A 26,495-nucleotide genomic window follows, 5' to 3' on the forward strand; every position below is an offset into this window, starting at 1 on the left:
GAAGGTGTGACCGAATTGTGCAGACCGATTGTGTCCAGCATAAGGGAGTCCGGGCAAGGGTTCGGATGGACTGAAATCGACTCTGCTTTCAGCATCCACCTAGATAGGAGACTGTTTTCTAATTTAAACAAAGGCAATATGGAAAACAGAAAGGGATTCTACTAGGAGGATAGAGAAAAGCAAGAACTGGCCTATAAAAACCTATGTGAGCCATGTTAAGAAGTTTGACCTAAAAATAAACACATTTTATAAATTGCCCCCATAATGACAATATTTAAAGATAAACAATATCACTATTACTAGATTCATTAACAGGCAGGAATATTAAGATATCCCAGATGGAGCCGATGAGGAACTGAACTGGTAGCCTCAACTGTCCATCTGAAGTTCTGACCAGGTGTGACATTAATATCTGTTGTGTCTCTTAGGTTGCCTTGAGCTAAGGATTTGCTTTCTCTGGCAGGCTATACTTTGGTGAGAAAATCGGGCTCTACTTTGCTTGGCTGGGCTGGTACACTGGAATGCTCATTCCTGCAGCTCTTGTTGGCTTGTGCGTTTTCTTCTATGGAATATTAACAATGAATGCAAGTCAAGTAAGGTAAGCTATTAGCAGACTTAATAAAAAAGTTTGGGCTTTCTTCTGATTTGGCAAAAGCGTTATGATAATGCTGACTATGAAAAAGAGGTGGTGGTACTACAATTTTTTTGCTGCTTTATTTTTTTTTTTGTAAGGGAGAAGCACTATAAAAAAGGTCATTTCCATGCTTTTATATGCAAATTTTCTTGGATAAGTTCTAAGACTGTTTTTCTTTATGCTAAATTTCTCTTTCTAATATACCCCACATAATACTCAACAATGCAATAGATAGTTTTATATAATTTCCACTTGTATAGTATTTGATACTCTAGAATACCCTCTCAATATGTTAGTTCAAGTAATTATAATAGCTACAATTCTTTAAACACTTATGTCCATATATCAAAACCTTCCAAATACATTGTTTCATTTGATATAACCTTCACTCCCACCCTTGGAGATGAGTATTACATTTTGCACCTGAGGGAAACTTACATAGTTAAAGAAATCTAAACAAAATATTTATGCCACATAAATCCTGCTCTAAGCAGTGTCCTCTCCTGAGAAGATAAAATCCCTTTCTACTTTCTTCATACCCTCTTTATAATGTTTTTAGCATGAACTTAAGACGTCAATATGGTAGTGAAATAAGGTTTGACAAAAATCAAACATTTATCAGAATGATAATTCTTCTGTTAAAGTTGAAACAACTCAAGATTTAGATATAGGAACAATACATTATTATTCAGCAGAGGCAGGAGTCATCCTGGCGTTAAAGAATCCTCTTAACAGCATGTTCTGTTTAATATATCACAAGGATATCGTCAAGTTTAACCTTGTATGATACAATCCAAAATGGGAAAAAGCACTTCTCCTTGCCTTCAAAGCTCAGCACTTTTTCTCCTTCAGTCAATCCTTTAACCATAGCTTTGCTACTGGATAATAATGACAAGTAATGGGATCATAAAAATTCATTTCTTTGAGTTTTCTTTAAATATGTATAATATGCATATGTATATGTTTGTATATGTATAACAATTTTGCTTAAAAACAAAAGACTTTCATTGTCCTAGAATTGCATCCTGTTCCATAAGCAACTTCCTTGATTTGTCATCTCAGAGTCCCCTTGTTCTTCATGAAGGCCAAATGATAATTAGCATGAAAACAAAGAAACACCTGCTATTCAAAAGCATTTCATCCAGTCACAGATCTGTTTCAGAGTTTTGCAAACTCACTATCACTCTGGAAGGCAGCATCTTCCTGGGCAAACTTGTGCCATTGGAAACATACATCCCTTTTTGGGCACTTCTCTGTATGCTCTTGAATCAGTAACCTCTGAGGCTAAGAAGAGAGGTAGTGATTCGGAGTTATAGTGTCTTGAAATAAAAATGCTTTTTTTTTTACTATTTCTCTATTCTCTGTTTCTATGAATTTGTTTTTTTTTCTTTTAAGATTCCACATATAAAGTGATACCATGCAGTATTCTTCTTTCTCTGTCCGGCTTGTCTCACTTAGTGTGGCACCCTCAAGGCCTATTCATGTTGTTGCAAATGGCAGGATTTCCTTCTTTCTCATGGCTAAATAATATTTATATATATATGTATATGTATGTGCCACATCTTCTTTATCCATTCATCTGCTGACAGACACTTAGGTTGTTTCCATATCTTGGCTATTGTGAATAATGTTGCAATGAATAAGGGATTGCTGATATCTCTTCCAGATCCTGTTTTTATTTCCTTTGGATATATACCCAGAAGTCGGATTGTTGGATCATATACTGGTTCCATTTTTAACTTCTTGAGGAACCTCCATACTGTTTTCTATAGTGGCTACACCGATTTACATTCCCACCAACAGTGCACAAAGTGTCCCTTTTCTCCACATCCTCGCCAACAGTTATGTTTTATCTTTTTGGTGATAGCCATTCTAACAGGTGTGAGGTGATATCTCATTGTGGTTTGATTAGCATTTTCCTGATGGTTAGTGATGCTGATCATTTTTTCCATGTACCTATTGATTTGTATGTTCTTTGAAAAAATGTCTGTTCAATTCCTCTGCCTATTTTTTAAATAGATCATTTGAGAGTTTTTGCCAATGAGTTGTGTGAGTTCTTTATGTATTTTAGATGTTGTCTTTATCAGATATATGATTTGCAAATATTTCCTTCCATTCTGTAGATTCCCTTTTCATTTTGTTGATGGTTTGCTGTGTAGAAGCTTCTTAGTTTGGCATACTCCCACTTGTTTATTTTTGCTTTTGTTCCCTTTGTTTTTGGTGTCAAATCCTAAAAATCATTCCCAAGACTAATTTCAAGGAGTTACCCCCTATGTTTTCTTCTAGGAGCTTTACGGTCTCAGGTCTTAAACTAAAGTCTTTAATACATTTTGAGTTAATTTTTGGGTATGGTGTAAGATAGGGGTCCAGCTTCATTCTTTAGCATGTGCATATCCAATTTTCCCAACACCATTGGTTGAAGACACTATCCTCTCCCCATTGTATATTCTTAATTCCTTCATCAAAAATTGACCACATATACATGGTTTTATTTCTAGGTCTCTATTCTGTTCCATTGATCTGTGTGTCTATTTTTATGCCAGGACCATACTGTTTTGATTACTATAGCTCTGCAATGTTGTTTGAAATCAGGAGGTGTGATGCCACCAGGCTTGTTCTTCCTTCTCAAGATGGCTTTTGCTATTTGGGGTCTTTTGTGATTCCACACAAATTTTAGGATTGCTTTTTCTATTTCTGTGAAAATAACATTGAAATTTGGTAGAGATTGCATTAAATCTGTAGATCTCTTGGGGTAGTATGAACATTTCAACAATATTCATTCTTCCAATTCATCAGCAAGGAATATTTTTCCATTGATTTGTGTCTTCTTCAATTTCTTTGATCAATGTCTTACAGTTTTCAGTGTTTGTTTATTATTTCTAACAGTTTTTTGGTGGAGTCTTTAGGGTTTTAGAAAAACACTCTTTTAAAGTGAATTTATAACAGCAGAAAATGATTCTTAGACAGTTAGCTACTGTTCAAGCTGGTTCCATGAAGAACACATTCACAAAGTTTTACCATGCGATGTAGACTCCCCCTCCACCCATGCTAAGCTGAAAGTGAACAAAGGCAATGAAAAGAATAGATTTGCTGTTCCTATTGATTTATGCACCAGTGGAGTCAATTATGCTGCTTTGGTATGAGATGAGTATTCTTTAACCTTTAGTACAAGGAGTGTTTTAAAAGGCGTTAGCCAGCTCTTTTCTTCAGTGCCTTATGGCATTATATCACTGCTACTTCTGTCACATTGTAATTAAGACCTTGTCAGACCTTCTATTCTAAACCAGGTTTAGCATCACTGAATATCTTGACTTTCAAAATTTCATGGGTCTGAAATTTTCCATTGAAGGCGTCAGACGTGGTTAAGTCGTACATGTTATCATGGTGGGCTGGGGGAGGACACAGGGCTTATATTTCATGTTGCTTTGTTTTAGTATTGTGTTATTGAGTTCTTTTTTGTTTACTGCAAGGTAACAAAATATTAAAAAGCTGAAGATTGGGCTGTATTTATTTTATTTCTACCAGCTATGTTCACATAAATTAAGGTCATATTTATTTTTTTTTTTTTTTGAGGAAGATTAGCCCTGAGCTCACTGCTGCCAGTCCTCCTCTTTTTGCTGAGGAAACCTGACCCTGAGCTAACATCCATGCCCATCTTCCTCTACTTTCTATGTGGGATGCCTACCACAGCATAGCGTGCCAAGTGGTGCCATGTCCGCACCCAGGATTTGAACTGGCGAACCCCTGGCCACGGAAGCAGAACATGCGCACTTAACTGCCATGCCACTGGTCCAGCCCCAAAAGTCATATTTCTTAATTGCCCTGCAGTTAATTGTAGAATTATGTAGCAATCAAGTTGAAGATTATTTATTGTATGTGTATGTTCATGTATGTATTTACACGTGTTCGTTGGTCTTACATAAACCAAATGTGGTCAGATTTGTGCCTGGGAGAGCACATATGATAGGAATATGAAAATGAATAAGCAGGTAGATATGGCCTGCTTCTCAAGCCAGGGGTTTCAGGTCCACGGGGCAGAAACCTCAACTTTCTGGTCCACTCTTGTCTCTTTGGCTTTAGAACTCATTAAGCAATTTATGTGGTCTTCAGTATTGACCAGCTTTTCAAAAGCTGTTGAGTCCTAAAGGATCTCTCAATGCCTCTCCTGACAACATTCTTAGTAATAAGGGTTTCTTCTATTTATCAAGTGACTATGATGTACCAGGCACATTACCAATATCACTTACGTAATATCCTAGTTAGAGATTATCTCCATCTAGAGAGGAAGAAATTGATTCTCAGAGAGGTAAGTGACTTGATCAGGGGAATATATGTAGTAAGTGATCAGATAAGTTTCAAACCTGTATCTGATATTTCATTTTAATTGTGGTAAGAACACTTAACGTGAGCTCTACCATGTTCACAAATTTCTAAGTGCACACTGTGGTATGTTAACTATAAGCACGATGTTATATAGCAGATCTCTAGAACTTACTCGTCTTCTGTAACTGAAACTTTATACCTGTTGAACAGCAACTCCCCGTTTCCCTGTTCCCGACCCCCTGACAACTACCATTCTGTTCTATTTCTATGAGTATGACAGTTTTACATGCTTAATAAGTGGACTCATGCTGTATTTGTCCTTCTGTGACTGGCTTATTTCACTTAACGTAATGTCCTCCAGGTTCATCCACATTGTTGTGATGGCAGGATTCCCTTCTTTTTTAAGGCTGAATGATATTCCATTGTATGTTTTCACCACATTTTCTGTATCCATTCATCTGTCAATGGACATTTGGGTTGTTTCCATACCTTGGCTACTATGAATAATGCTGCCGTGAACCTGGGAGTGCAGATGTCTCTTTGAGATCCTGATTTCAGTTCTTTTAGATATATCCCCAGAAGTGAGATTGCTGGGTCATATTGTAGTTCTATTTTTAATTTTTTGAGGAACCTCCATATTGTTTGTCATACCAGCTGCATCACTTTATCGTCCTAGCAACAATGTACAAGTGTTTCAAATTTTCCGCATCCTTACCAACACTTCTTTTGTTTTGTTTTGTTTGATAATAGCCATCCTAACAGCTGTGAGGTGATGTCTTGTGATTTGATTTGCTTTTCCCGTATGAATATATCTGATTCTAAAATCCGTGCTTTACTTATGCTTCCACACTGCCATCCCTTAAGCCTACCTTCACATTTCCCCCAAATTAACATCAGCAAGCATCTTATTCTGTGCTTCGTCGTGTTAACAGAATCACAGGGAGCGTCAGGACCCTGGAGTGGGTCTACACGTTCACCCTCAAATGCACAAACTGCTCCCTCCTCCCATCATCTTAAATTGGTGGTTATTATAGCTTTCGAATCAGCGCTTGATGTGTAGATCTAACAAGAGATATAAAACAAAAAAAAGCCACAATTCAAGTGGTGGTTTAGATTATCAGAATCCGCAAAAGAAATTGCAAAGCGCTGGGCATTCTCCCTGCCTCCAGTGGTTAAGTAAAGTTAAAGAAATTTGGGATAGTCTCCAACCTCTTATTCTAGGCTAAAAAACACAGTGTCAAAAATTGTTTAATATTTTTTATGTTACGTGTCAAGTTAAACTTTGAGGAACTTACAGAAAAGGAGTTTAATGATTCTGGAATTAGAAACAGGGCTCAGTCTGATGGCCAGGATTCTAGACTTGGTGTTTGATAGATCTATGCTTTTTTTAACAGTGTGTGTCAAGGCACCACAAAAATATCACCTCCCTCAAGTTCCCAATGAACATGATGCACCGACTGACTGCAGTGGGAGTTATGTAGTTGTGTGAATTGTGGATGCTGTTCATTTTGGTGATTATAAGGCAGCAAAACCCAGCGGAAAGATTCGTAGACTTGAGAAATCAGTATAATCAGATATGATTCCAGCTCAGCCACTTCCAAGCTTTTGATCTTGGTTGAAACTCCCTTGCGTATTCCTCACAATATTATCCTACTTGCCATGAAATCACGTGTAAAAGTGTCTCTGTAACAAAGCCCCACCAAGACTCATAAGTGTAAAATATGTCCTATTATCGTTACAACATCTTGGCAGAGATTTCTAAAAACAAGGAAACAAACAAAAACTTCTGTATCACAAATATCTCAAAACTTCGATCTGAGCCCCAGCCTTACGTTCCTCCTTATCTGCCCACCACTCCCCTCTGTTTCCACTTCCTCTTTTCTTCTCCACCTTGCTGCTTCCCACAGGACTGGCCACAGGGGCTAAGCACCTTCCTAAGGTTGAAGATTCATGCTTTCTTTTTCTTCCTTGATTTCTCAAGCAATGAAATTTGCAAGGCCACTGAAGTCTTCATGTGCCCTCGCTGTGACAAGAACTGCTCGCTGCAAAGACTCAACGATAGCTGTATCTATGCCAAGGTGAGTGTAGCCCCTTGCATTCTCCTCCCTGAGCTCTACTTTTTCTAAGAAGCAGGGAGTAAAAGGTCCTGCAGGAAACTGCTTTTTACCAAAGTTAAGAGTTTCAGCAATCCATACCATTGACAACTGAATAAAACGTCACCCTGCGGCAATTACAAAACGAATACATTTTTATTTGAATATCTTTGTCTTCCTTTGTTTTTATAACTGATTGTTGCCATCAGAGACATAAAATTCCATGTGAAATGATATTTAGATTTTCTTTTTTTAAGAGAAGATTATTTCTATTGCTAATGATTAAATTTGTATCTTGCATGCAGGCTCATGAAATTAAACTACTTCTAATTTTACAAAGAAAGTGAAATAGCATACCAAAAGTTCTCAAATTGCTGCCTATTAGAATCACCTGAAGGGTTTCTTAAACTCCTGAAGCCCAAGCCACTCTCGAGAGCACTTAAATGAGAGTCTTTGGGTTTGGAACCGAGGCAGAAGCATATTTTAAAGCTTCCCAGGTGATTCCAATGTACATACAAGTTTGAGAAACTGAATTTTACAATTATTACTGTTTATTTGTAAAAGAGTTTATCAAAGTATAATTAACATATAATAAAATGTACATATTTGAAGTCTATAAATTGATACATTTTAATTATATATGTGAAACCATCACCACAATCAAGGTAATGAACAAAGCCATCACTTCCAGAGTTTCCTGAAGTCCTCTTGTAATCCCTGCCTCCCACCCCTCCCCAACCCCACGGCTGCACTCAGGCAACCACCTGCTTTCTGTCATTATAGACAAGTTTGTATTTTCTAGACCCTTATGTAAATGAAATCATACAGTGTGTGATTTTTTCTGGCTTCCTTCACACAGTATGATTATTTTGAGATTCGTCCATGTTGTCACATTTATCATTAGATCACTCCTCTTTATTGCTGAGTACTGTTGCATTATATGGCTAGACCAGAGTTTGTTTATCCATTCATCTATTTGTGAACTTTTGAGTTGTTTCAAGTTGTTACCATTTTAAATAAAGCTGCTATGAACACTCATCTACAAATCTTCATATAGATGAATACTGTTATTTCTCTTGGGTAGATACCTAGGAGTAAAATGTCTGGATTATATGGTAGGTGGACATTTAACCTTCTAAGAAACTGCCAACCTATTTTCCCAAGCATTAATATCATTTTACATTCCCACCGGCAGTGTATGAGAGTTCCAGTTTTCCATATGGCCACTAATCCTAAAACGATTGGCCTTTTTAATTCTAACTGTTTTAATAGATGTGTAGAGATATCTCATTGGAATTTAGTTACTTGAAAATAATTGGATCCTTTTGGGTCTTGCTTTTAGGATTTATGAGATGGGCTCACAGCAGTGCTCTACCTAGCACTATCTTTTTCCCCACAATTATTTTGCAAGATCGTTCTGTGTACTCTTCCCAATGCACTGCAAATACTGAGTATTTCCTCATACCTGGCTGGTGGGAATTGGCACCATTCCCGACTCGGTGTGAGCTCCTGAGACTGTTACCTCTAGTCCTTTCAAGTGGTTCTTGCCTCAGGTAGTGTGCTCACATACATGCTCACTGGGCGCTGTCTGGGTTGTCCCTCTCTGCACCCTGGTAACTCTTTCAGTGTAGTAAGCTGAGGCCATCATAACGTTCACCTCATTTGTTTCCCACCTCTCAAGGATCATTGCCTAACATCCACTGTCTTGAAATGCTTTTATATTTATATATATTTATGTAAGTGCTTTGTATATTTTGTGCATTCTTTGGCTGTTTCCAGAATGGGGGTAAAAATCAGTCTTTGGTATTCCATCTTGTTAAGAAGTAGAGGTCTCTATACAATTAATTTTGACAAGGCTGGGTATAAAATCAAAAGCCACTCAAACTTCATGGTTTAGTCCATATAAGACTATACATCAGAATCACCTAGAACGTTTGTTAAAAAGCAGATTCCTGGGCCTCAGGTCCTAAAATTCAGAATCAGTTTGTCAAGGATGGAGCTGAGAAAAAGTCCATGTGTTAACAAGCTCGTCAGTTGATTCAGATTCCTAGGATCCCCTTTTAAAAAGATATTGCCCTAAATAAGTAAAAGGTCATGAGAAGGGAGGGGATTAATGAAGTTGCCATGTTTGATGTAGCTTGTGCCCAAGTCCAGAGGACATGGGTGGTTATACAGATTTTGCCCTGTCCAAGAATTAAGGACTGAGGAAGTGAGAGAGGGCTGAACACCAGCCAGGATCCCAACTCCCTGCCCCCTGGCCCAATAGCCTGGCCAGCAGGGTTGAATCTGCCCAGAGGAGCCTTGCTGTCCTTAGCCCAGAGGGGCTTTAATGGAATATCAGTGGCAGTTTCCAGAGCTTTCTGTTATTCTGAAGCCATCAAACAATCCTAGAGAGAGATCTAGCAACTAAAATAGAGGAGACATAAACTTTAATCTTCCAACCTAATAAGAAATTTATCTCCTTAAACCATACCTACATTTATTGATTTCTAGCCACACTCAGCTCTCCAAGAGAAATCCAATGTCAAAGATAATGGAGAATTTGGGCTTACACATAGCTGTGTTTGCGGCTCAGTTTCCTTCTGTCTTCATATATTCCCTACTCACATGAACAAAGTTAGATAGAATGCTTCCCCAGAGGCCCCCTATGCATAAAGGCAAGCTATTTTTCTAATACAATAATTCATTGCAAATATATGTTTGTAGACAGGACAAGCTCTTTTACTTTTAGAAAAGTCTGTTATATTGCTTTGGGAATTTTCTTGAGACTTCTTCTGGGGTTTTCTTTTATAGAGCAAGTGTTCCTTTCCTATTAGGCAGAAAGCCTCTTCTCCTGTTCTCCTGCCTGTGGCCCTTGATCTAACCTTGAGCCACCCATACTCTGCTTGACTCTTCCTTCACCTGCTCCCCATTTTCATTCAGCACCTTATATCAGACCCAAAATGACGCCCTTAGCTCCTCAAGCTGCACCCTCAGGCTTGTAACTGTTCTTCTTGTCTGTACGGTCTCCCATAATATCCCTCAGGTAAGAGCTTAGTGGACCTAACACGATGATCTCATGTGTTTACACTCCTCCTTAGGGCAGGTTCTGAAGTCTTCCCTAACTCCCATTCTACCTTTATCTCCCATTATGTGTATGTAATCCCACATTGCATGTATATTACAGATATCCTTCACTGTCTCGTAGATGTGTTTCTAAAGAGTTAATGTTTAAATTTATTGAGTTAAAAAATGCCTGAAACCTAGCAAGAAAAAATATGCAAAGGTTTTTTAAAGAAAATATTGCACAAACTATGGCAAATCATGTCCATGCAACACAGTTTTTGTTAAGTATGGCTTTTTATTTGTGACTTTCCTGAAAGCATGGCTATTCTGGAGCAGGGGAGAGCCATTATTTCTTGGTGACCTTTAAATCCCCATGTGTCACGTCTCTGTTCTGACGCTCTAAGAAGCTATTTCCTGCACTAGGTCTGTTCCTAAAGGAAAGCAGACAGCGGTGCAGCTGCTTGCAGCAGTAGGCATCTCTGTGGGATGCCTTTGGGAACAAAAAAGCTGGATTCTCCTGCCGGGTGTAATTTTACGAGCTCTGTAGGAGAATTTTGTTATGGTCCTTTCTCTCCTGTGCATAATATATACTGATGATTGCTGTGAAAACCAGTTCTTATGGCATTTTCAGAAATCCCAAGTCTTAACAATCATAGAAGTTTAGAGCCGTCTAGAGCATCTTGCACCCATCCACGGATCTCCAAAAGGAGCACATCTCTGTATAATGATATTTTTAATAATGCTACATTACAAGAAAATACATCCTACCTTTATCTGTTTTACATATTGTTTTGCAGTGTGCTCCAGATGTGACAATTAAAATATACATTACTGTTGTTTTAATGCCCCCATTAAGCAGCGTCTAGACTGTAGACTGAGCAAAGAAGACACCATTGCATTCCCATTTCTTATAATAAGGTTCTTTAGCCTCTAATTGGCCTCTCTCTCCTATGAGGGTAGTGCCCCTATTTTCTTTATAGTTTCTATGGTAGATTTGTTACTGCCAAACATATATTGCTTTGGCTGTATTGGTTTAATCTCCCTTACTAACTTATAAATACAGTCAGGACATTATGCAAATGAAAAGCAAAGGTAAATTGAATTTACACTTTATTAAAATCAGACAATCCTTGCAACCCTGATATGATAATATCATAAATTGTACATTTCTCTTTATAAAACTTCAGGTAATGTCTGATTCAAAAACACATGGACTATATGCTAAATGTCCAGTGATACATGAAACTTCTTAAAAACGGTTTAAGGTGAGATTACCTCCTATGGCCACTACTGGACCTATGGCACATTCTGAAACATCAGAGGGTAAGGACAGCACTGTGATACCTTTCTGTTGGAAGTGCTGGCTCACTGGTGGAAGTCTGCATTTTGCAACTTCCCCAATCCTGGACGTTTCACTAACAGGAGGTGAACCTAGTTATGCCTCAACTGAAAAGCTGACTTCTTACAGCTGACACTGTAGCTGGACTACCTGTGGCCTACAAATACTTCCTTGGGGTACTAGGCCCACTTCTAAGTAGAAATGAAAGTGCAGTCCAAAGGGAATCCAAGAGGAGAGAGAAGAAAAGAGGAGCCATGCGACCCCTCCTCTCTCCCAAGAGAAAATCACGTGAAACAGTTGCAGGACCCATGAAAACATCTGATAGCTTATATTTACAAACTAAAATAATGTGATTCCTTTGGGGAAAAAAGAAATCATAGGACCTAAATGCAAACAGTAAACACTGGATTCTTATAACCAAGAGTGTAACTAATATTTTTGTTTGTTTTCCATTAAGGTGTCATATTTGTTTGATAATGGAGGGACAGTCTTCTTTGCTATTTTTATGGCAATATGGGGTAAGTATGTTCTTCCATTACTTACTTCCTAGCCCTCATTTTCTGTGGCTCTTGCTGGGTTTCTTCACACACACACCCACCCCCCAAGTATCAATTTAACAACAAAGCCTCTTGCTTTGGTAGCCCTCTTCACACATTCACTGCTTCTTTGAGAATTTTAACTCTTGATCTAATCCTCTAATCCCTAAAGCCTCGACCTTCCTGTTCTAAGGAGTATATTTTTCCTACCAAAAGCAGGTAGTAATTAAAAACAAACTGAAACGTACTAGAATCCGAATTAGGCTTCTAGTATTTTTGCTCTTGAAAGTGATGCTCAGAAAACTTTTTGTTTGCTTAATATCTCCATTCATCTATTTTTTTAGCCTTGGACTTCATACATTTAGAGACACAGAATCTATTCCATATATGATTGAGCAATAATGTCTAATACATAATAAATCTTGCTCCTAACATCTTAAAACTGAAAATTATATATAGATTATGCTTTGGCTGACTTTTTCACCATGTTTTCATAGAGTTTTTAAAATGACCCAATTAACTGAGGCCTCAAATAAATCAGACAGGTCAGAATTCCTCACCCTTTGAAGGGAATCAGTTACTTCCCTGGTTAGGATCAGCTTTCCTACCACAGCCCTGTTGAATGCAGGCCATTGTCAACCTGGCAAGTGAAGGGGCTGACCGTGTATGTGCTGACACAGAAAAGTACAGGGCATTAGAATGCAGTCCTCTCTCCCATTACCTTAATTTCCCAGGAACAGAGACTCTGTGCCATATTTTCCTTCTAGCTTTAAGGCTAAGTTAAAAAAAAAAAAATCACTCTTCCAATTTTCCTTCAAGAGAATGCCAATCTTGATGCATGGTATAAGGACTCTGGCGGGCAGAAGGTGTGTGCGTGATGGGGGAAGGCAGTAAAGAGTCAGTCAATCCATTGGTTTTTGTCCCCCCCAAACAAAAAAAAGTGAAAATGTAGTTTTGGGTCCCTTTGTTCATTGAAGGATTCCTTTAATTAAATTATCAGGCAGGGTGATCATGGTGAAAGCATTTAGTTTTACCTGATTCCACAAACATTGCCTACTAAGAAAAAAATAGACCAAAATACAAATTAACGTTACTCACTAGATGCTTCAGCATGGCCAAAAACAGTAAGAAAGGAAACCTTTTGGATTATTTCTCCTCTCTTTATGTTTCTGCCACTAGTCTCACACTTTTACAGCTCTCCTTGGCACAAGCTATATGACAGTGATCTTGCTTCAGCTTGTGGAAGATGGGTTTGTGGAAAGGCCAGGACGCAGGCGAACATTTGTCGTCTGAAGACTTTTTCCCTTAGTTTTATATTGAGGTACGAAGTGAAGGTATGTCATCCATAGGAATGCTGTCACGTGCATTTTCTCGGCCTGCTGGCAAGGATGAGTCATTCACAGTTGGGTTGTAATAACTAGAATTCCCAAAACTTACATCATACGGTTCCGGTGCATTGTCTAATCGCAGCACTAAAAAAGTAACAAAAAATTGTTTTGTGGTGACAGTCTGGAAGATGCACGCTCAGGCATCTGCCAGACTATAGGAATTGTTCTAGATGAGTAAATAGGTCTGTCTTTTATATGGGCTTTGCAAATATTACTTTTGAGATTTTAAATAAGTAGATATTTTTCAAGCCACATTTCTTTCCAAGACTAAGAGAACAGTTTAACTTCCAAAATTTCACGGCTGGTGGACCAAAAATAAGGGAACTAAGGGAGAGATGACAACAAAAATATAGCAATACTTGATATAAAGAAGTATAGATATATGCCTCATTGACTTTTGAAGCTTGTGAATGCAGAGCCTTGTCAGCATATTCGGAGTTTTTATTTGTGGTGTAAAAAATAATTTTTAAACAGTGAAGAGCTAAAATCAGTGTCATGATTTTCCAAGTGGCTCAATAGCCTTATGGTTGAGTGAAGGTGGAAACAGAAGAAAAATATTTTTAAAAGTTTATGTTTCCTTCCAATAGATCCAAGTTATGAGCTTGAGGTTTTCTGATTAACGATATAGGAGATTTTTTTTTTTCTTTTTCAACAAACAGCCAATTTCTTTAATGATCTTGAATTTATTTTCAAAGAAACCTTGGCATGTACTAGGTATCTTTAAATACTTAAGTAGTGACTAATTAGATCGGTGGTCTAATTTTTCAGTTAGTTATTCTCATATCCTACCTATTCCTTAAGGCATCTGTTTACAAACTGGGCTCCCAGGAACCTTAGGGATTTGAGAGAGGTGTCTCAAAGCTGTCTTGAGGGAGTCAAACAAAAGTGAGATTCGGTGGTTCCCTTGTGCCTCAATCACAACACCTTAGATTGTCTCAGTTTGCTAGACTGAACCTTTGCGTGTGATTATAGATAAAAGATTCTGAGATTAAAGAAAGTTTGGAAACCCCTGTTGTTCGAAATCCTATCCTTTAATTTTGAAAAGTGCCACTTCTTTATTTTATATGCATTGCTAGAAACCCATAAGCAGAATTCAGTTAAATTTAAAATAATGTGTTTGACTCTGAAAATGAACAATATGTCAGGCAAGACCTGAACTTATGAAAAATCAACAAGACTTTATCAAGGGGATCCACCAGGGACATTTAACTATTTTTTTATGCTGGCAGGTGCCCCTTGTGTAAACCAGAAATCAGATTTTTTTTTTTTTCTCCTGAAGTATAAAAAAACAGATGAGTCAAGCATTTGAAGTGATTTCATTTCTGTTCCAATTAATGTTATATAATTAAGCTCAAACTCAGTGCTTTGTTCTTAGCAGATACATTTGTCATTCATAGATATGGTTGGTCGTTTCCATCACATGAGTAGAACATTCCTGAATTAAGGTATAATGTGGCTTTATGTACCCATGTATGCAACTCTTTAGAGATTCTGTTTTAGAGACTCATTAGGATAATTAATAGAGGGCTACTCTGTGTAAATTTTTGAAGAGCTCCAGATTAGAGTAAATTATTATTCAAATTACTGCTACTAAGAGTTCGAACAATGGCAGAGAATGGCTTTGCAGTTACTTGCTAACAAAAATGGCCATTTTTTCCTTAATATCATACCATTATCTTCCAATTTTATAGATATGTTTTAGGTTCTGGGATTATTATTTAAACAAATTGTGATGCAATTAGCAACAGTTCCAAATGGCTCTTTAATTTCACTCACAGGTCCATGATTATTTTGGTTGTGTTCTGTGAGAAACAGAGAGCATTAAATCTTTAGTCTGTTTCTGTCGTATGAATCTCTGAAACCCTTCTAGATAAGGTGGTGAACATTAGCATCCTCACTTAATTGAAACCATTGTGTGCAGGTGAAATTCTGAATGTTGTTTTTACCTGGTTCATTTCTGTCGTCATAAAGTCGCCGATGGGAAAATGACTCCGTTTTCTTTTTTCCACACAACAAGTAGCCAACGAGACTCAGCAATGAGGCACCCAGAATAGCACCTAAAATGGCCCCAAACACCACTCCTGTATTTCTGTTCTCTGGAGAGGAAAAAATAATTTACAGATAAGAAATAGAAAATAATTACTCAAAGAACAGAAATATATACATGGACTTGCTGTATTCCAAAGAATGTTTAACAATGTTAACAATTTTTTAAAAATTAGATAATGGTGACGTGTGTGTATGTTTTATAAATTACTGAGTGTTTGAGATGTACTGGCAAATATACTTCCTGACAAAACCACACTTCAAATTTTGAATTACCTTGAAATACTTCTAAGTTTTAGTTTTATAACTCTCTTGTTACTTATTAACACTAATAGTACTGAAATGCCATGTGTATGCTTCATTAAGATCTAATTTCTATGTTGAATGCTATATTAAGTTTTTAATCAACTCTGAATCTCCGATGGTCTTTAATGATGAAATGAACTTTGAACTTATTTCTATAATAATTCAAAAGCAAAAAGCTAATGGGAGTAAGCAGGTAGTAGAAAATTAATCCTCAAAACCCCAAGTGAAAAGGCGCTATAAGGAAAAAGCAATATATTCTGATGCAGGATCTTTCCAAATACAACCAATAGACCAAAGCAAGATATTTGCGGTGCCCTGCACATCAAGAACAGATGTGTAGGTCTGAGTTTGAGAGAGTCCAAATTTCACTCTATCATCCCCTTTACCGAGTACCTTATTTGAAGACTAAGTCATCAATAAACTACTTAATGCTCTCTGAACTCATATTTAGTATATTTTATTTTCAATGTTTTTTTTTTCATTTCTTAAGAAGCTTATTAATTAGGTAGACAAGGGGTCTTATAGGGTCTCTAATTCTATACAAAACTCCATTTATAAAAACATAATTAGGGGCTGGCCCCGTGGCCTAGTGGTTGAGTTTGGTGTACTCCGCTTAGGTGGCCTGGGTTAGGTTCCAGAATGGGCCTGCACCACTCATTGGCAACCATGCTGTGGCAGTGACCCACATATAAAATAGAGGAAGGCTGGCACAGATGGTAGCTCAGGGCGAATCTTCTTCAAGCAAAAAGAGGAAGATTGGTAACAGATGTTATCTCAGGGTGAATCTTCCTCAGCGAAAAAAAAAATTAACCTTCACGTTGGAAGATAAACAGCAAAATTATTGCTAAAATAAAGGTGAAGCAAAATTAACTAAGTTTATTTTGATTAAAGGGCGATGGTACGAGTTCATATTGAGTATTCTCAATATGTATATTGGGTTTAGAGAAAGAAAAGAGAGAATATCTTTTTAAAAATATTTCTGATGGAATATCAAAATATATATGAATGAAATAATTTGTTAAAATCGTAGATAAAATTAAAATATATGTACATATAATATATTGGTTGCAGTGCTACAATAAAGCCTAGATTTCAAAACTTAGAACTGTTCCTGTACACTAGCCGCAACTTTCAAATAGGAATTTTTATATATGATTTGGTATTTACATCATTAATATAATCTGCTCGTAAGTTGTATTAGAAATCAGTGAATTCATAAGGGGAAAAAAGAATATTTTTTTAAATTTTCAGGGAAAGAAAAACATGGTTAGACCTGAAAAAATAAAACATAATAAATTTTCATTAAATATTAGAGATCTTTTCTACTTTTTGTTTTAAAACTTGATGTAATCCCTCAAATGAAACATAAAAATCTCCCCATAATACAATTTTCTTGTGATACTCGCAGCAAAATTCCATTTTTATTATGTTCATTAGGTGCTAAACTAAAAATTAAGGAGTATTTCTTTTCGTTGAGTTTATTTAAATTTTTTTTAGTATCAGTCTTCTATTTTCCTGTGATTGCTATGTGGTACCAGATAATTTATAAATTCATTTATTTCATTCAATTTTCAAAACTCACATACATATATTTTTAAAGTTTAATTGTATGGTATTCTAAAAGCACATGAAATTTCAGGTAGTCTTTCAAAGATTCAATGAAAATTGTTACCTAGTGTCTCAAAACTGTACCATTACCTGTCTCTCCTTCCTTTCAAACTAACTTTTCTCATTTTGTCCCACTGTCTCATCATGTTCCCATATAGTAATAACTAGTATTTCCTGACTTAAGCCCTGAAATCCCTTCACTATTTCCAGTGAATATCATGGTTGCCCCCCAAAAGTGAGAACTGACTGTGCTGTTGCAGTCTCCTCGTTTTTTCTAGTATGGTACATTCCTTAGACATAATCTGTATGAATTATTTGAAGATTCAACTTTATACAAAAGGAAAGTTAAATCCATTTATATTTACCTTCTTGAGGGTCTGGTGTATTTGGAAAGATTTTTGAATTATTGGTGAATTTTAAGGTGGGCTGTAGAGTTGTTGTTTCTTGATAGGGGGTAAACCCCACCGAGCTATCACTGGTTGGGGTAAGCCATTCATCTGGTTCCGTTGTCATGGGGGTCACAGACATGGTGTTTGGTGCTGAAGGGAGGATGCTAATTGTAGTGGAACTGTTGTCAGGAGTTTTCATGGTATCGTTGGCCGAAGACCAAGTAACATTTTCTGAAGATATGGCAGATGTAGCACTGGCAGGTGCTGAGGCTGGCAGAGGATTTTCATCTGCTATAGATGAGTTCCAAGGTAATTTAGAAACAAAGCTGTGGATCAAGGGAGGGCTGATGGAGAACATGGGTGTGGGTCTTGGGCTCCTGGTAAAGTTGTCTGGTGATAAATTGTTGAAGGAATCTGTTGTTCTATGGATTTTATTTGATGGATCCCAAGAAGAGGAATTATTTGCCTTGAGAAAGGAGGTTTCTCTATATTCTTTATCTGAGTTTAAATTTGCTTCAGTTCCAAAAGGAACAGATTCATTTTCTATTTTTTTCAAGCCTTCTGCAATGCTTTGTGTTGTGTTAATTTCTAGACCTTCCCCATGGCTTCCAAATAGTAGTAAACTAAACAAAGTTGAAATCAACAGAATTTTGGCTGAGGTGAACATTGTAGCCTTCTTTGGTATTGATGTTATTAAGGGGAATCTGAAAGAAAATAACAACCATTTGAATTATTAAATTAAGTATTGAGGCTTTTTTAATTGGATCTACATTTTTAAAGTGATAAAAATCTAGAGACATAATGCTAAGATGATAATAGCATACTCTTTATTCAACAATTTTATTTTCCTTGGATTATGTACTAAAACTAAAGTCACTGCATTATATTATTCATATAATATTTCTTCCTTCCTTCCTCTAGGCAAATGCCATGTGAAAACTTTGTCAAGTCAGACACCACTATTCCATTATTTCAAAGATCATTTAGGTTGGGACAAGTTGAAATATATATAATTATATATGGACTGCTAAGTAAAACTTTTTATATATTGTAAATATAGGGCATGTAGAGCTGTCTGATTTCTTCAACTTATTTAAGAAAACATGTTCTTTCTAAAGATGTGATTTGGGAGATTTATTACGAAGCTGACGTTACTGATTATATACTAAGCGTACCGCTTTAAAGTGAGTCAGTCAGGAACGCAACTTGAAAACATTTTATTAGTACCCGATTTGAGTTTTTTGAATTTGAAATTAACATCCTTTTTTTCACGGTACTCTTCATGATGCCCTTTGCCCTATTAATTCCAAATTAGAGAAAATCAGAAAGACTTCTGGATTTTAGCATGTTTAATTGTATTCCCTTACTGTATAAATGAAGAGTCTGGTTGGGAGTGGGTGTGGAAAAAATGACCTAGCTAGATAGTGGCAGAGTTGGGGTTTGAAACCATGGTCCTGACCTCCAATCCAGGCACATCATTCTGCCTCTTAAGTGTGGAAGTGCCACAGTTCATGGATAGGAGGATATGAGGAAAAGATTTTGAAATTAGATTTATATTAGAATTCTGGCTTCTGTCACTAATAACCTGTAAAAAACAATCATCATAATAAGCAATTGCTTTATCATCATAACAATCTGATTTCACAGTGTTCTGAAGACTAAACGAGATGATTTAGGTATAAGTACTCTGAACAATATCTGGCCTAAAGTAAGCAGTTAATAAACATTAACTTCCATTTATTACTATTAAAATATAATAATATTTCTACAAGTGTCGTACATAAGTTGACAGAGTTTACAATATCATCTCACTTGATCCTCACAATGATCCTTGAGGCAAAAAGAATAGCTTCTATTATCCTCATTTTGCAGATGAAGCAGCTGAGGTTCAGAGTGCCTAGTAATGGAAGCTAGTAAATGGAAGAGGCGACACGGAAAGCCAAGTCTACTGACTCTAACCTAGCTGGATGCTAGAATTTAAAGTGTTTTTAATTGAAAAAAATATTCTTTAAAAAAGTGTTAGACTATTCCTCCTCAAACAATAAAGTCTGAGAACCGATGTCCTATTCTTTGAATTGGACCTTAGAGCTTATTTGTCACTAAAATCCTCCAGGAAGACTGAGATAAGAAAAGGGAGGAGGTGCAACTGGTATTGTTTAGGTCCAGTACTACCTGCCATTTCTTACAAGCTCTCCCAGAAATTTTTACAAGTATCTCCCACCTTGATGATTTTTCTTTAGGGTCTGAGGAGCCTCTAAAGATCCTCTGATTATCGCTTGGTTTTAAGGGCCTCCTCCTTGCTGAATGATTTCTTTCATAGTGGCACAACCTAAATATATCTATAATACATCCTGATATAATATTTTCTTCAAAAGCTTTTAGCAAGCAGTCCGTTCCTGTGGATTCCTAAGGTTTTAGTGATATAATATCTTCCATGCTTTTTGCTTATCACTTAAAAAAAGTCTACTTAAAAAGTAAGGCAGGCAGACCTACAAGAACATTCACAGGGGCATTATTTGTAAGTGTCTCAACCTAAACATCCATCAGTAATAGACTGGATAATAAATTCTGTAATAATCATACCTGAAAATTCACAAACTAGAGCTGCATACAACAACATGGATGATTATAACAAACGTAGTGCAGAGCTTAAAATTCCAGTTGTACTGTGTGACTCCATGTATATGAAGTACAAAAACAGGCAAAAAACTAGAATGTTAGAGGTTAGGTTGCTGTGGGAAGGAAAGAGACAATATTTACTGGGTGAGCGTGGATGGGCTGCTGTGTGCTCCTGACACTCTGTTTCTTGATCTGGTAGGGGCTATATAGGGGTTTGCATTTGTGATAATTCTATTTATTTATATTTCATTCATTTTTCTGTGATAACCAAGAAAATTCAGTTAGATCCTAAAGCATTATTAACATAATTGGAAAGCATATACACTATTATGCATTTATTATATCAGATGCTTTGCATATTTTCTCTTTTAACTCTTACTAAAAACTAGCAAACAATGAGGAAGGGATTATTAATCCTATTTTATAGATGATTAAATGGGGTTTAAAAAATGTAAATAATGCGTCCAAAGACACACAGCTAGTGACTGAGAGATAGGGTTAGGATTCCAACCTTGGCCTTAAAGCTAGTAATCACTCATCTATCTGACAAAAGTTACAAAGGAATATCGAATTTCATACTCAGCTACTTTTTCCCACCAACATTTTCATAGCACGCCTTCTCCAAATTTTCTTATTTTAACCAAAGCAATTTATTATCCCATTTTTTTAAGCACTGGAAAAATAGGGCCTTCTACCTGAAGTACCTCTCAAACACACTAAATACACTTTTATTCTAATTTAAGAAAACCCCAACAGTTGTCTCTGTGGTTTCTAGTTGGGCACCTTTACCATGTAGTTTACAGATTAACATTAACAAAACGAGTGATTATTCCCAGGACCTGTAGTTCACCAACATTTCGCTGAACTGATGCCTCACCTAGCACATTTAAAATGCAATTCAGTTTAGTGTAAAACTACTTACAAGTACCTTATCAGAAACATCTTTCTCCTGTAACTCAAGTTCACAGCAAATGTCAGAGCTCTTTCATTATCTGCTGCCGGTAATCTGATTAGTTGATGAATTGGACTTGGCCGCCTGTTTTATCATTATCATGGAGTTGGGTTTACGTTCTCTACACCTAGGCTTTCTGGTTATTTTCTCTTCCTAATGAAGTGATCACCAGAGGAGAAAATCAGCTCTCTGCTGTTCTTCTACTTTTCTCATATTGTTACATGAGGAGCGTGGCCTTGAGCTTTCGCTCCCTTCCCGTAAGGAGAACCTACATACCAAGAGTCAACAAAGTGAGTTTTGTTGTTCCTGTTTCACTTTGCCTGTAACATTGAACCACCAGGGGATCTCTCTACCCTTCACCCAGCTTCTGACTGTAACTTGAAAACCTAAGGTATCAACACCCCAAATAAGCGAAGCCTTCTGTTACTGCCTATAATTTATCTCCAGGGAAAAGAGAGAAAGGGAAAAGAGGGATGAGACAGTATATTGTGAATACTATTTGCAGTTTGTTCTGAAATTAATACAGTTGTAGGTAAGGCTATAACTTTGCTTTGCTCCCTGGCTTCTAAGAGAACCAGGTTACACCTGTTACTCAGATCCCTTCATCTTAAAGGGATAGAAGCAGCCAGGAATTGAAGCCATCAGCTATCCCGAACCCCAGCCCTGGACTTTTGCTGGAGCAAGGACTAGGAAATTCTGGTTAAGTTTGACCCTATTCTGAATTGAGCAAAACATATGCTTGTAAACAGCAAAGGCTAATGCAGGTGAAACAGAAGCTCCAGAGGGCAGTAAAAGAAATCTGTATTCCTTCCCTTTGCATGTTTCTCTCAGCCCCTCTCCATCTCTAGAGTTCAAATATCTAAGCTGTTACACACTTGTTATGTAAAGCTAAAGTTATGCTTTATGATGGATGGCATACTGGTGCGTGCCAAAGTTCATCTTTCAACCAGGTACACTGTGGAGGCAGAAAGAAGATGAGATGAAAGAAAAGTGCAATTGTAGGAGAGAAAATCAGGAGAACCAGGTAGCATCATTTCCCCTCCTGTTCTTAGCCTCTTCTTGCCCCTAGGTGGAAACTCCTAAGAGGAACTTTGAAGGTGTAACATAGAAACAGAGCTAAGATCACTACAAACTTGAAAAACTCCTAGGATTAGAATTATCTGTTCCCTATAGGGAACAGAAAAAAGAACAGGATCTCCAGCCACTGTGTGGTACCTTAAACACAGATTCTAAACCTTTCTATATATATTGAAATGTTTGTATTGTTTCTAGTATTTCACAATTTTTAAAGTTTACTTTCGAAGTGTGAGTTTCACTGCTTACTACTTTTTAAATAATTCCTCTCCACAGAGAAAATGAACACTACTTTCTGCCCTGTCTTTGGTGGTGGCAATAAAAAGCAGTTTCACATTACTACTTTTGTATGGAGGGCTGCAGGAGGTGGTGAGAGAGGGAAAAAATGTGACCATGAAGGAAGCAAATCCACATTCTCCGTGCATAATTTTGCTTCTCCTTAAATGCATAAAGTCATTATCCTACCCAGCCCTGCTGTTGTAACTGAGTCATACCAATTTTATACCAAGCTTTGAAATTAAGAAGGTACTCTGGTTTATGTCAGGTAATCAACCCATGCAAGGGAAGAGAAATGCGAGTCATTCTAAACTCAGTCAAAACCAGAAATTTTAAATAAACATATTAGTAGAGGTACACTGAGGGAGTAATATAAAAACATGTTTCTGCAGTGAAATAACGAAAGAGTATGCACTGTGTCACTTCTCTCAGTTGCTTTTCATCATTTCTTGTTATAGATGTCAGGCTACAAATTAAGATAGATGGGTTTTCTTTGTCTTTGTCCTAGGAAACTTAGTCTGACATGTAGCCCGTATCCTAGGCACACCTTCAGTGTGACTTTGAGTGGCCTTTAAAACTCTTGGACAGTATTTTGCTTTCCCTAAATGAAAGAGCCACAATAAATTAGGACATAACGAATTATATTTCTAGAAATGCCTCTTTTATAGGAGGGCTTTAAAAAGGTGAGAAGACTTAACTAGCCAGAAAGTAGGATTGTACCTGAGGAACTTAGACATATCATTTCACTTTTGTTTGATTTAAAGAAATGAAAAAAAATAAAAAGAAAAGAAAAATATGACTTTCCTTCAGGAAAAAAATTTCAAAGCTTTGTGAATATCATTCTAATTAACAGACTGGTGTGCATAAATCCAGGAAAATTCTACAGAAGGTCACACTGCCTGCTGCTAACTTGGGTGTTCTCAGTCATAAACTTCAATACTACAACAGTTAGGTGGAAGGGTGTCAAGCTTAGAAAGAAGGACTGTGCCTTCAAAAGAAATATTCTGGACCTAAATCCCCAAGCATGGGATTTTCAGCCTTCTATCATGTTTCACTGGCAGAAGAAACAGCATCTATGGACCAAATAGAAGGTGGGTAAATGGTAAATTGACATCCCTTTGATAAAAGGAGGCTTAGTTAGCCGCAAACTGAAAAAGATTTTAAGAAACTTTATCCACGTCCTTATTCCACAGAGTGTCTTCTGTGGCAACTGACTTAGCTTTTTAGATTTCCAGTGAGTGCTAGACATGTGCACATACCGTCTAAGTAAAGTAATTATATACACAACATTTGCCAATTTTTTGATTAAGAAAATCTTTGGCAAAGATGTATAGAAGTTTGTAACTCATCATATTAGAAGATTGTTTTTCAAAAACTCTCGTATTCTAATACTTTAGCAAGAACCTTTAAGTGCAAATGCATTTTAATCTAAATATTCAATTTATATGTTTATGTCACTATTTCCACTTTAAACATTTGGAAACTTTTACTAAGATATGACTTAAAGAAACTCTCTCTCATAGTCATGTATGCTTTATGTAAGGTTTATATTGAGCTCTTCATCTGGTTTCATCATCTAGCAAATTTGGCAGTAATTCTTAAAGTTAACTCACTCAACAGTGCAAATGCTCATTTGGAAGGTAATTACTTAATGAAACAACTACCTGTCTTTCTCCATAGCTCCCTGTCAGACTCTTCTGTCAAAAGTTGAGCCTGCTTTTGTGCCGTTTGGTAAATAAATGAAAGAGAGAGAGCGAGAGAGAGATGGAGGAGGAGGGATCCTCTGTGACCCAGCACACTTACCTTCAGGTCTAGGAGGTGTTTACAACCAGGAACTGAAATATCACAGCTGTCCTGGCTGGAATAAGTCTGCTGTGCATTGGAGAAAACAAACGGGTTAAGTGTGCCGATGTTCCACTGAGCAGGAGGGTGCCAGAGAAGCAAAATTGGGCGGGGCCAGACTATCTTGCCTGTGTAATAGAGCACCCAAGAACCTGACTGACCTGCTTCTCAGCTGTCAGCATGAAGATATCACCTCATTCAGGCGTTAAAAAAAAAAGCCCAGCCCTCCAGCTTTCATAGGTTGGTTGTTTTGACTTGGGGCGGGCTAGTTCTCTTGAGCTGCGGCAAAACAAGGGGCATCCATTTCTTGCCCTCAGCGAAAAAAAAGACAAGATTTTGGTAACGTCCCCTGGTGTATCTGGAATTTCTAACATATGCTGAGTTCCCCCTTTGCAGGTGAGGAAACCAAAGTGAGTCAGACCCTGCACCTGTAGCTCTGTGCTGGCCCCGTGTTGCTCTCCTAACTCATAAACAGATCTTTCTTTCCCATAGTAAGGTGCCGTATTCTGTACTTAAAACCTGAATGGAGAAGGTGTAGTCAGGTCCATGGTGAGGGGCCCTGTCTGCAGTGCACTGAGATCGCTTGTATAGAAGGACACACTTACGACAAAGTGAATTGATGTGTACTGGGATCCTTGATAAAACTGCGAAGCATTACGTAGAAATAATCACCAGGACTGAGATGAGGTTTCTTGCTGACTTTCAGGCATTTGGGGAGTATCTGGGGCCTGTCTGAAAATGGCCACGTGATCCTGAGTAGTCCTGGGAGCCTTCTCGATTAAGTCGTTTCCATCCTGTGCTCTCTTTGCTCACTCTCAATTTAGAAGCTGGAGAGTTTCAGAAGTGCCAGGCAATGCTTGATTAAGTACTGGAGTTGAAGAGCAACCTGGCATACTTCCTTCACTTCCTTTCATGGCTTATGAAAGGGAGAAGAGTGAAGCTGCACTTTCTGGGACACTCTGCACATCAACGTTTGGGGACTGGCGCCAAGGTCTGTTCAGCTCAGTATGCCTGAGGTTTATGCTTAGTTTTTGTTGTGCGACCAGATAGATTTCCACTGCTGAGAGAGAAAATGAAACTTTAGCTAAGGTTCAGGAACTTCAAATTGAATGCAAAGAATCTGCCCAGTTATATGGCCCCAGGAAAGAACAGGTAATTCCATAGTTTTAAATTTTCTGAAGCCCAAAGACCCCTTCAGAGTTTGATTAGAAATTAAGCCAACCCCTAAAACATATTTACTCAAGGATATTTAAGCTGTATCTTCACTGGTATGAAGAAAAGCAACTTAAATTTAACCAAAGAACTGGTTAATGGGCAGTGGCTTAATAGAATTCTGTTGGTTATTTTCAAATTAGCCAGTTGCTAGGAAAAAATTCAACTGAAAAAAATATTTTATGTCTGTACTTAGAGAACTGAACATGACTTGGCAGGATTGGGTATACCATACCCTTAGGGATTTTCCTAGATATGTGTGTGAATATCATTACCACTTTCTGACTTGACCATAAATTATGGCCTATACCAGGCATGGAAATTACAAGGCACTTTTGCTACAACTCTGCTTTCACTGCCGTGAGAGTCAAAGCTCATCTCCCATGCCCCTCTTTTCTAAAGACCCTAGCTGTGGCCTCATAATCCTTTTCATCATTGCCCTCCTGACAACCATAGCCAATTGGTTAGAACTGACTCTAGTGATAAACCCCATTTACCCTCCCCATCATGAGCACATCTGGAAGTAAAGCCATAAAATGCAAACTATGCATAAATTTAATGCCTCAGTTATTACTTAGCTCACTTGGTTGTGATCAGAAACTTTTGTGAAATCACCTGAGTGGGAGTTAAAAAGTAATTTCTTGCCAAACAAGTCTCTCTGAGATACTTTTCCAGGTATATATCATGTTCTAGGTAGGACTGATCCCATTTTGGACCTTGTTTCTCCAGAGAAACTCAACAATAAGAGACAATTACCAGACAATTTGATCAGCCAGGCCAGCTGAGATGACACACTGTGCAATGCTTACTTAG

General features: G+C 37.4%; 2 protein-coding genes across 15 annotated transcripts in view; one reads left to right on the top strand and one right to left on the bottom strand.

Moving 5' to 3' along the window:
- The window catches only part of ANO3 (anoctamin 3), a 451,605-nt gene that overhangs the window by 367,291 nt on the left and 57,819 nt on the right, over nt 1–26,495 (top strand). For all 9 annotated transcript variants that reach the window (XR_011440741.1, XM_070273456.1, XM_070273457.1 and 6 more), the window contains 3 exons: nt 464–598; nt 6,939–7,035; nt 11,892–11,952. Coding sequence is in view for 8 of the 9 variants with exons in the window: in XM_070273456.1 (XP_070129557.1) it covers nt 464–598; nt 6,939–7,035; nt 11,892–11,952 (293 nt within the window). In the remaining variant the exon portion in view is untranslated. The remainder of the gene's footprint in view (nt 1–463; nt 599–6,938; nt 7,036–11,891; nt 11,953–26,495) is intronic.
- Nucleotides 7,184–25,182, bottom strand: MUC15 (mucin 15, cell surface associated). Of its 6 annotated transcripts, none has more exons than XM_005612224.4 (4): nt 24,432–25,182; nt 17,684–18,411; nt 15,305–15,454; nt 7,184–13,442 (listed from the first exon to the last, which is right to left on the bottom strand). In XM_005612224.4, the coding sequence occupies exons 2-4, from the start codon at nt 18,372–18,374 to the stop codon at nt 13,282–13,284; spliced, it is 1,002 nt and encodes a 333-aa protein (XP_005612281.1). In that variant the 5' UTR covers nt 18,375–18,411; nt 24,432–25,182; the 3' UTR covers nt 7,184–13,281. The 6 variants fall into 6 exon arrangements, with proteins under 6 accessions (XP_005612281.1, XP_023501960.1, XP_070129567.1 ...); XM_023646192.2 differs by lacking the exon at nt 24,432–25,182 and adding an exon at nt 21,255–21,494; XM_070273466.1 differs by lacking the exon at nt 24,432–25,182 and adding an exon at nt 20,291–20,439.

The sequence above is a fragment of the Equus caballus genome, chromosome 7 (assembly GCF_041296265.1).
Source record: "Equus caballus isolate H_3958 breed thoroughbred chromosome 7, TB-T2T, whole genome shotgun sequence".
Classification (NCBI taxonomy): domain Eukaryota; kingdom Metazoa; phylum Chordata; class Mammalia; order Perissodactyla; family Equidae; genus Equus; species Equus caballus.